At 45.6% G+C, this 11,038-nt stretch overlaps 1 protein-coding gene across 3 annotated transcripts in view; it reads right to left on the reverse strand.

Annotated features, from left to right (window-relative positions):
* Positions 1 to 10,803, reverse strand: part of CYP39A1 (cytochrome P450 family 39 subfamily A member 1) — a 34,113-nt gene extending 23,310 nt beyond the window's left edge. For all 3 annotated transcript variants that reach the window (XR_014317176.1, XM_082756698.1, XM_082756697.1), the window contains exons 1-4: positions 10,411 to 10,803; positions 3,748 to 3,883; positions 2,286 to 2,460; positions 553 to 702 (exon numbers count right to left, since the gene is read on the reverse strand). Coding sequence is in view for 2 of the 3 variants with exons in the window: in XM_082756698.1 (XP_082612824.1) it covers positions 553 to 702; positions 2,286 to 2,460; positions 3,748 to 3,883; positions 10,411 to 10,587 (638 nt within the window). In the remaining variant the exon portion in view is untranslated. The remainder of the gene's footprint in view (positions 1 to 552; positions 703 to 2,285; positions 2,461 to 3,747; positions 3,884 to 10,410) is intronic.
* Between the last annotated feature and the right edge of the window lie 235 nt (positions 10,804 to 11,038).

Consider the following 11,038-nt stretch of genomic DNA (forward strand, 5'->3'; position numbering starts at 1 on the left):
TCCTCTCTGAGAAAACAAAGGTCTCTTTTTAGAGCATCCTCAGTTCTCTCTGAAGGTGGCTGCGAGGTGCTCAAGGTGCTGTCATGGTCCCAGGAGCACTGACGGGCTCTGCAAGCTCTTTCCTTGGGTTTTGGCTGCCTCTACCCAAGGTGAGCTCTGCCACGGTGCCGCTGTGTAACCTGCAGGCAGAGTGCCAGCAAAATAACAAAGGTGTGAAGAAGAGCAGAGAGCTGCCTCACTGGAGATGCTCTCAGCTTGGGAGTTACATTTAGGCTCAGCTCTTTCCCCTCTGCCCTGTTCTGCTGCTCCCTGCCAGGTCCACCTGGACCTTGCCCCCCTGAGCAAGGCTGCCTCCAATTTATGCCAGGAGAAATAGATTGGACCAGGCCAGGACTTCTCTGAGGCATCCATCTGAAACCCTGTATGAGCCAAGGATGCACCACTGCTAAAGACAGCTCAGCACCCTCCAGGAGAACGCCCCTCATGGTTGATATCCCAGCAAGCAAAATGCCCATAATGGGCACACCACAGTTATCAGCCCCGTTCCCTTACCTCAGGAAGCACTCTGGCATCTGAGAAGCATATTCGAAGTCCTCATCGTACTTCTGAAAATGTTCTTCGAACTCCTTGAGTTCGCTCTGACTTGTCAGGCAGATGCCTTTCCCAAACAGAGTGTTCACCACCGCTGGATACATGACGTGCCTGCAAGGATGAGATCCCTGTGACTTACAGGAGATGGGAGAGCTCTTGGAGCAGCCCTAGGTAAGGGTGCAGAGCGTTTAACTGCAAGGGAAGAAGCTGGGGGACTTGTGCCATGACAGCATGGGAGAGCTGCCACAAGGTCCACACCTTGCTCACAGCTGTCACAGATTTTAATCTGGGGCTGCGAGATGCACAGACCTGAGGGAAGTCCCCTGAACGTCGCCAAACTTCAACAGCTGGTACTTGAACAGTGGCAGAAAGGCTCTGGGAGCTGAGGTCCCGTTCTCCCCAGTAACCACCCCTCTCATTTCAGGTTAGCTACGTGGACCTCCTGAGCATTAAACAACCCCTTTTGCAACCAGACACCCAGGGAAATCCTTCCTTTGGCTGCAGTTTTGCTGTACAGAATGACGCTTTTCTGTTTTCTTTTTGTCTCACCCTGTTATCCTGCAAACCCCGAGCTCCTTTCCCAGGCCCCTTCATCTGTACTCTAGCTCCACAAAAGCCTTATGCAGTCTTCGCTGGCTTCCAGCTACTTCTGAAAGTGTATTTCAGGCAAGAGCTTTTGCTTTCTTGCTTTTCTAGAGATCACAGGGAAGCTGGAGCCACCTGCTGGCTCTACGGATGCAACTGCTGTGGCCCATGGGTTGTGCAGGTGCTGCTGTGGCACGGAACAGGTCCGTCCCTGCCCTCAGATACTTGAGCCCAGGGAAAAGCCCACAGATGGATTCAGGCGGGTGAATAATCACAGAATCACAGAATAACACGAAAAGGTGAGCCAATGCTAGCAGAACAAGCAGTGGTGTATACTACCCATTTGATGAGTGTCAGTTTTTCACAAGAAACAGATCTGACTTTGATCTCAGAGGGGGAACATCACGGGATGAGGAGGTTTGCACCCCATTATTGAGACCACTGGAACGGAGAGACGGGAGGTTTCAAAGGCCCTTTTCCCCACCTTCTTCCCCCATTAATCAAAACTGCAGTAAGTGAGCTGACAGGTGCTCAGTGTTTTACCTGCAGCACAAGTCTGTATCTTAAATGTATTATGCAGAAAAAGCATTATGCCAGCAAAAGCCAACCTGGGTATGGGCTCTTAGAGACAGATCCACACCAGAGGCAATGTTCAACTGGTAGTCCTGATGCACAGGCAAGGTACAGGTGTTCCTCAACGTGCTCAGGAAGGAGGAGTTAAAAGCTGTGTTTTTGTCCCATGAAACCATCAATTAAGGGATTTTTTTACATGAAGGATGAAGTTCCAGCACCACAAAGTCTACAACAACGCTCTTGCTTAACAGGGCAGGGCTTGACTCACATGGAAAGTTTTTACCCTGCTGAAGATGAAACATTTTGTCTGCTCTTTATGAACACGTAAAGCTTTCATCCCATCTTTTGGGAAACGAGACTTGTTGGAAGATGCTGTGCTGTTTCTTCAACATAAGTAATTAAAATGTTTCTTCTAGCTGGGAGCGATGAGCATCCTGACACAGATTTCCGATGACCTGCAGGCCTGAGCTCCACCTGCTTTATTCTAACATCTCTGCTCCCACATGCCCATGCATTAGAGCTGTAAATTCCCTTACCTTACCAGGTCATTCAGGTCGCCTGCGCCCTTGGTGCCCAGGTGTCCCATGTGCTCATGCAGTTCCCTACACAAAGTGCCCGTGAACATGTGCAGATTAGAAGGACCCATTTTTCCCTTCATCATGCTGTACAGGGTACCGTGATTCTGATAAAAGGCTTCTGCAGGAACAGAAACTAAATACGAAAAGAAATAGAAAAGTTTGGGAAGTATTCACCAAAAGAAAAGAATCAAAAATTTTTCATATAATTTGTGACTCTAAGTGCATTAGCCCTCATTTTTCTGGAGTGAAACTCCCAGAAACATTTGTTCTCACCCTGTAAAGATTTAGGTGAGCCCCCTGGCTTCTACCAGTCTAATATCTTCCTGTCTCTGGCTTCAGTCCCAGAACCAGTAATCAACAGAGCTCCCCCCAGCTTCAGTGGGGATGTGCAGAGATGCACACGCACTCTCTACATGGACAAAAACAGCTGAAATGGAAATTAAATGAACCCAGTGAGAAAAAGTTTGGGTCTTTATGCTACAGCACATCCTCTCAGTCATACAAGGAGAGGCTGAGAGCTGGGACTGCTCAGCCTCAAGAGGAGCAGGCTCAGAGGGATCTCATCATATGAATATATGGTGGGGGCAGTAAAGAAGATAGAACCAGGCTCTTCTCTGCAGTGCCCAGTGGCTGGACAAAAGGCAACAAGCACACATGGAAATCCAAGAAATTCCACTGAAACATAAAGTTTTTTATTGTGAGGGTGGTCAGACACAGGAACAGGCTGCCCAGAGAGGTTGTGGGGATGCTCCAAACCCTGCTGGACAGGGCCCTGAGCAACCTGCTGTAAGTGACCATGCCCTGAGCAGAGGCTTGGACTAGATCAACTCCAGAGGTACCTTTCAGCCTCAGGGATTCTGTGATTTAGTCTCTCTGCCCACTTTTCTTTCATTTCACACCCCGAATTACCAAATTAGTTTAAGTAATTCCTGTCAGTGCAATTCCACAGATATGAGGACACATGCTGATGGAATATGCCACTGACAATGGGATATACACCACAGCCCTTTCAGATGACTGTTGTACTACAGGATAACAACTAAACACTGTGACAAACTGATTTGCAAATTACGTGAGAGGACAACACACTATTGCTCCAAACCTGTTACACATGGGTGGGGTGTCTGGCTGCAGGATAGGACCTGATCTCTGAAAGGTGCTGCTTGGTGATAAGACAAGAATTGTCCCTGGTTCAGAAACCTCTGAATCCTTGTGAATGAACCCAAATCACTTCACAGACTTGCAGTGCTGGAGCTACATGAAGGAATTCCATTTCCCCTGAATTTTGGAGCATGGTCATGGGTTAAGACAGACATTTAAGACATAATCAAAAAGGTGATGGGCTTTGGACTGGGCCTTTAACATTCCTGGGCAATTAGATTTGATTCCCGTTAAAAAAAAAGAGCAAGAGCTCACTTACCTGCATTCTCAACAGCTTGTTGTACTGCCTGTTCGAAATTTAAGTCTTTAGAACTAAAAAAGGCTTCAGCTCCCTCTTCCTCAGTCACAAAAGTAAATCGTTTTCCCAGAGCGAATACTGTGAATACAGGCCCGTGCTGGAAGAGAGAGAGACTTCATGTTACTTTTACTTTATTGCTAATGCGTTTTAAGGGAGCCCCGGCAGGGGACAGGCCTGTGGGGAGGTCAGGGGAGAGGAGCTGCTCCTTTTGGCTCTCTGCATGCCTTGGCTCAGCAGTGCATGAAGATGCAGATGCATCGGAACAAAATCTGCAGACTCACAGATTGGTGACATTACAGGTGCCTGCCTGACCTCTTGAGGAGAAGAGATTCCCTCCCTGAGAGCAGTATGGCACGTTTGATTTACAGTTCAAACAGTATGGCCCACCTGGATTTAAAGAACCAAGTGATGGAAATCTACAGCATCCCTTGGCTGCCACAGCAAAGTACCCACATCACAAACTCCATAATCCTATCTATTTCAGTTCATGATTTCCTAACAAAAACTCCCCACTCCTGCATCTTTTAACTTTTTTTTCCTTTCCTAGTTTAAAGGGTCTGCTAATACCAGTGGTATCTTTCTTGTACAGGTGCTTAAGGATTAATCAAAATGATTAACAAACTCTTAGATTAGTTGGAGCTTGTTAAGCTTTATATTCAGGGAAGGTTTTTGACAGCATAAAACAGTCTTTTATTCTCTCTTAAACTTCTTCCCTTAATCTAGTATCTTAGAGTCCTCTCAGAACTTTCAGCAATACACATTTACCTCTGAATTCTTCCATTACGAAAAAGATCACTGATACTTGTAGATACTTCAAACTAGCAAACAAGCATGCACAATCTACGGGCTGTCAGATTCAGGCATACAAATCAAAATTAGGAAATGAAGCATCTTTTCTGTCTTTTCCTCAGTGAAGGTGATTTCTGCTCAGAGGCAAAAGCCTTGGATGGAAATCAAAAGCCCAGCACTGATGTTTGTCTGCACAGAAGTCTTTTGGCAAAGTTATTGCACAAATTGAGTGGTTTGGGGCTTTCATGGTCTCTAGCCACATCAAGGAACTCGATTTTCTCTTGCAGGTTATAATGCTAACAAGAGTGTTAAAAAGTTTTCTGTTTATCTGTTTGGAGTGCTGAAAAGCTTTGAATCCACTTTGCCCACATGGCTAATGTCACTGACTTCAACCATGTCTTTTGTTGTTTGGGTCTGTATTCGAAAGCCTGCTCCATCAAAAGCTCTTTGAAGCCAAGAAAAAGATTCTTCCTGACATCATTTGAATTTTGATTGTGTCCTTCAACTGTAAATTATTAAAGAAAGAAAGAATGTTTAAACTCTTTGGGTGATAATAAATAAAATATTGTTTTAATAACAGCTAGTTTGCTAAGTGTTTTTATGTTTTCATGGATAACAGCATCAGGCTTGGTAAAAGTCAGGGAGTTTGCACTGTGTTTGTTTCTTTCTAAATTTGATATTTTTTTTTTACCTTTAAAATGAACAGTAAAATGTATTTAAATGAATTTTCAAATAAAGTAAAATTTGAATTAGTAACTACCTCCAAATGAACTTAATTATTCAATTACGGTCACACTGTTAGACTGAGACACTTCCCCCTGTACTCGGCTCTGGTGAGGCCGCACCTCGAGTACTGTGTTCAGTTTTGGGCCCCTCGCTACAAGAAGGACATCGAGGTGCTTGAGCGGGTGCAGAGAAGGGCGACGAAGCTGGTGAGGGGCCTGGAGAACAAGTCTTATGAGGAGCGGCTGAGGGAGATGGGCTTGTTCAGCCTGGAGAAGAGGAGGCTCAGGGGCGACCTTATCGCTCTCTATAGGTACCTCAAGGGAGGCTGTAGCGAGGTGGGGGTTGGCCTGTTCTCCCATGTGCCTGGTGACAGGACGAGGGGGAATGGGCTTAAGTTGAGCCAGGGGAGTTTTAGGTTAGATGTTAGGAAGAACTTCTTTACTGAAAGGGTTGTGAGGCACTGGAACAGGCTGCCCAGGGAAGTGGTGGAGTCACCATCCTGGAAGTCTTTAAAAGACGTTTAGATGTAGAGCTTAGGGATATGGTTTAGTGGGGACTGTTAGCGTTAGGTCAGAGGTTGGACTCGATCTTGAGGTCCCTTCCAACCTAGAAATTCTGTGATTCTGTGATTCTGTGACTGCATTTCTGTATTTTAGGTGATTAAATGTGAGGAAGATGCCCAAGCTCCATCACAGTCGATGGAGATCTCGTCTCTATGGTGGGGGGAGCCTAAAGCCTGATTCAGCTCACCAGCTACAGCACACCTCTTATGATGAAGTGAGCCAGACCGTCCTTAGGCTCCACTGGACAGGATGAGGTACATGTCCACTGCCCCTTGGTAAAGCTGGACACCAAGCTCACCTGTAAACACCTACACGAACAACCTGGTGTTAAATCCCATCCAGTCTACTGCCATTTATTTTAAATAGTTCAAATTAAACCTGTAGTAAACACAATTAAAATTGGAAAGCTCCAAACAGGACCTTCAGAACAAGTCGGCTTAGTCGAATAGCACAGTGATGGGGGATATTCAAAGGCACGTCTTTCAGAGAGCAGAATTCTGTGTCATGCAGGAAAACACAAATAACTATAGTATGTGATAACTTAAATGTACAATTAAAATACAGCAGACTGGAAAAAGTTTGAGGATTGAGCTGCTAATGGCAATGTCCCCCCAAGAGTAAACACTGCTCTGAACGTATTGGGTGCAAGGAGTCTCCCAGTGTGTTGCAGAGTCTGATAAATGCTCAAGGTGTAAAGAAACCATGGGAGGGAGAAGCATCAGTTCGCAATTGCATTGGATTGAGACAAGTTTCACCCTGGAACCTTTCTTTAGGGGGTGATGGACTATTTTCAAAGGAAGTATTAAATATAATGTATTAAATGTAACAGGCTTGCAACTACTTAACCAAGTGCCAGGTCAATCAGTAATAAATATTAAATTTTCTAGAAGGATTGACATATGCAGTTGCAGAACTACCTACCTGATCTGTTAAATCACGCTCAGTGCCAGCAGAACGATAAGCAAACATGACACCTTACTAAAATGCTCCTGAGGGAGGAGCTGGGAAGCTTCACAGAATCATTCCAGCACTGCTCCAATTTTTATAAGCATTAGTGAAGACCAGAATAGGTAGTGGATGTACTGGAGGAGAGCCCAGTGCTCTCTATAAAGAGATAAAGACAAGTGGCCTTAAACATTTTACTAAATGGCTTACAAGGAGGAATGAAAAGTTTGATGATAGTCTGGAGATATTTGGGAGTTTAGAGCAAACTTTGAAGATAAACATCACAGAAGTACCAGAAGAATCACATTCTGACACGACTCCAAGATCTATTATGCAAGTGATAATGAGAGCTTTCATCTTCCTAGGAAAGGAGTGGAGAAAGGGCAGCAAGCATCTAAACCTTGTGTCCACACCTTTAATTTAACAGGTGTCTCTGCCCATTCCGTCTTGGACGGGATATATTGAGATAGAAAATGTGAAGGGATGCACAGGAGGATGAACAGCAGTATGGAAACTTCAAGAAAAGAGTAATGATTCCAAGTTTCTCATATCGCAAAATCAAGTGGGCACCTACTAGAAGCTAGCTGGTTTAAAGCTAGGCAAAATACTTTCTTCACGAGGTGCCTGGTTAAATTACAGATTCAGGGCCACGGGATGCTGTGGAAGCCAAAATGCACAGGGTAACAAAAGGGGTTAGGCTAGTGTAGTTAGATCACTTGGATGCAAATCCCAGCCTATCAAGTCCCTAAACTCTTGACAGCCAGAAATTTGGAGGGAAAAGCAGAAGGCAGCATATGCTCATCTGGGTGTGCATCTACCAAGAACCACTGCTTGAGCCAGACACCTGAATAAACAGACTTGTCATCTGTCCTGCTGTAATTATCCTCATTTTCTCATGTAAGAGAATCAGCTGCTGGAGCAAGCTGCCAAGCAGCTCTGGATTTGACACTGTTGCATTACGGGCGGGTTCCGATGGAGCAGGGGTACTGCCTGTCACCACTGCACTCCCACCTACTTGCTCTGGGTGAAACAGGGCTTGAGGAGGAGACCTGCTGCTACACAGAGGCAGAGAAAGCAAGATGAAAATTCCGCTCACATTTAGGGTCTCCAAGGCACTCCCAATGAACAGGGAACACTGCACCAAACAGCGTTTGAAATTGAAGCCGGGTGGCTTCAGGAGGAAGAGGTGGTATCTTTTAATAGACCAGAGATGAAATATTTTATTAGAGCAGGGAATTTTGCTTTTGTTAGAGCCACTCGTGACACATGGGGGGGAAAGTGACAATTCTCCCAGCCCACATAGTCTTCTATAGGAGGAAAACAGAGGCAGTGATCTTCAAGCAAAGCGCGGGCTGGCAGCAAAGGAAATCTGGTGTGCTGCCCCAGCACCTGAGGGAAGAAGCAGTGAAGGAGAAGCACAAAATAAGACAGCAGTGAGACTGTTTAACCCTTCAGGACAGAAAAAGAATGCCATTGTGGCAGGCTGAAGGACTAATCTATGAGAGTAAGCTTCTAAGTGTGAAAGTCTCCTTTGACAGTACCACTCCTACGCAGCTGGGGAGCTTTCACACTGCCTGAAGCCTGTTTCTGAACAGACTTGTTCGTGTTCAGCTTGCTCGTGCTAAGGACACTTAACCCTTTTCTGGCAGTATTACAGAGCTTGAAATTATTGCAGATGTATTTTGCAACCCTTGCAATGCCTGGTAACAACCCCTTTGGCAGGCAGCACCTGTTTTATTTGGCTGCACTGTGAGGCAGCGCTTAGTCCTTTAAAAAGGAGCAGGCAGGAAAAGGCTTGTCTGTCCTGGCCTCAGCACAGAGAGGGAGGCAGGTCACCATGTGGGAGGATGTTGAAGTGCTGGACTAAGGAAACAGTTGAAAGAAAGGCGCTAAGAAGCAGGAGACTATAAGAAAACAACAACAACAAAAAACAAACAAACAAACAAACAAAAAAAAAACACAACAAAACCAAAAAAGTCTTCTCTTTCTGCCTTATCTCAAGCTTCCCTTTGTTAAAAATATTTCTTGGTCTATTTTCTGTCTGAACAAATGCTGGCCCTTGGGTTTCTGAAGTCCTTCAGGTATTGCACAACAGGAGCTGCCACAGCACCAAGCATGGCCTACAGGGCCACAGGGAGATCAACAACAAACTCAGAGGAGCCAGGGCCGCCAAGTGTGTGTTTGTACTTCAGTGTGTTCTTTAACGTGCAGAAGTTTTGCTCACTCAAGATGTAAATGAACCTTCAAGCAGGACGCTTCTGTCTGGTTTCTTTTAAAAATTTAATCTGAGAGACTTTGTTAACAGCTTCCTAGGGAAAAAAAAAAAAAAAAAAAAAGCAACTAAAGGAAGCTTATGTCATCGTAAAATATCTGTCCCCAAAGGGGATTGCACTGGAAATGACAGTTTAATCTGGCTGCCACCAGGATATGTTTTCAATGGAACAAGGAGCTGCTCTAATAGCCTCGTAACAGAAGAGCCAAAGAAGCATTATGACAGTTTTTCAAGCGAGGGTTGATCATTTTTTTTAAAGTATTATATGACATGGTTCCTGAAATGTAGGAGAATGGACTTAAATGAGGTTTCAGTCTGAAATTTCTGTTCTTGGATGAATAAAAAATACTGATCATGCTATGCATAGACGAAAGATGTAAGAAAAACATATTAATACAACCCTACGGTACACCCAATGTACTTTATTACAATGTTCACAGCTTGTGATGCTCTTCTTACACCTCATTCAGCTGATTACACTTGGACCTCAGTTTCCATTTAACACTCTGAGTTTTTAACACCCACAACTGCAAAGAAGTATTTATAAATATGAAATCTAATAGTTAAAAAAAAAGAAAGCAGATTTTAAACATCCAATGTTTATTAGTGCTTTTGTCAAATTGCAGGATTTTAGAGCTGTTTCATTTTTAGATAGCGTTTGCAAGTAGTGGGCCGTGTGGTCCTTCAGTACTGAACACCTGGGGCTGAAAATATTGCATCAGTAGCAGGTGCCAACATCACTGAATGAAAACAGGAACGTGGATTTTATGTCAGTTAATATTAGCTGTTCAGAAATTAGGTATCTAATTGAAATGAATTGTTTAGGCTCTTACTGTATAGACAGACAGAGAGAAAGGCACATTCTCCGTGGGTAAATCTTCACAACCATCTTTGGTACATTTGTTAGGAGGACCAAGTTGCCTGCCAGGAATGCCTGTGCCTCTCCTGAGTGCTGTGGGATGCTAGCTGATGCTGAGAAGTGTCTCCTAAGTTTAGGTACAAAAATAATAAGGCTCCTGGTCCCAGCCACAGGGCTGCCTGAATTATGTGAAACCATGATTAACATGTAGCCAGACTGCGCAAGCAAAACAGCAGCGGAGCCGAGTCCAAGCAGGGCGATTCCAGCACAGAGCTCGGACCCATGGCTGAGCAGGCTTCCTGACACAAAGCCCAGCCCTCACCAGCTCAATGCTCCCGACCTTACAATGCGTGACAGGAAAGGGCTGATCGCTTTTGCCAGGCTGAAACTTCAGACACAAGTTTTTCCTCGCCTTCCCCCCTGCAGGAAGCGCACACACCCAGAGGCAGGCACACTGCCGCAGCCCTTACCTTGCTTCTGGCTTGCTCTATAAACTCCAGGGGAGCTTTCCCAAACTGGAACGCGGCTCCAACCCACGGGATCCAGCTCCCAATGCAAGGAGGGCAGCTCGGGTTTCTCGGCTGAAACAAAAACCACTTAACAATAACAAGTCCCAGGAGCGCTGCCAAGAGCACAGCCAGAGCCATTTTGCCTCTCACTGCCTGCTGCAGCGGCTGCTCCGCCTGCCGCAGCACCCAGCAGGGCCAGGATTGTCCCTGCCGCTCAACAGGGGCTCTTGTGTCAACCTGGCCGGCTGGCTGCCACCACGGAGACACAGTGACAAAGCAGGGAGCAGCCTGGGGAACAAGCCCCAGCTGTGAAAAAGGCAGAGCAAGTTGTCCACTGCTCCGGGATGAGGACCAGCTCCGCCGTTTGCAAAACTTTGATGTTGCTGTGCCAAATCCCTGCACTTTGCACCGGGGAGAGGTGCTGGGGGGTTGCTGCACTGCTGCCCGGGCAGCCAAGGACACTGCCAGGGACACCGTGGCAAAGTGGCGGGTCACTTTTCTCCATTAAAAAAATACTTTTAGCAATAAGAGTATTGCAAAACAGAGGTTGGGACTTGCAGACATTTAGCCTTCAACACGGCAGATGTCA

The sequence above is a fragment of the Aythya marila genome (genome assembly GCF_965140915.1).
Source record: "Aythya marila genome assembly, chromosome: 3".
NCBI lineage: Eukaryota > Metazoa > Chordata > Aves > Anseriformes > Anatidae > Aythya > Aythya marila.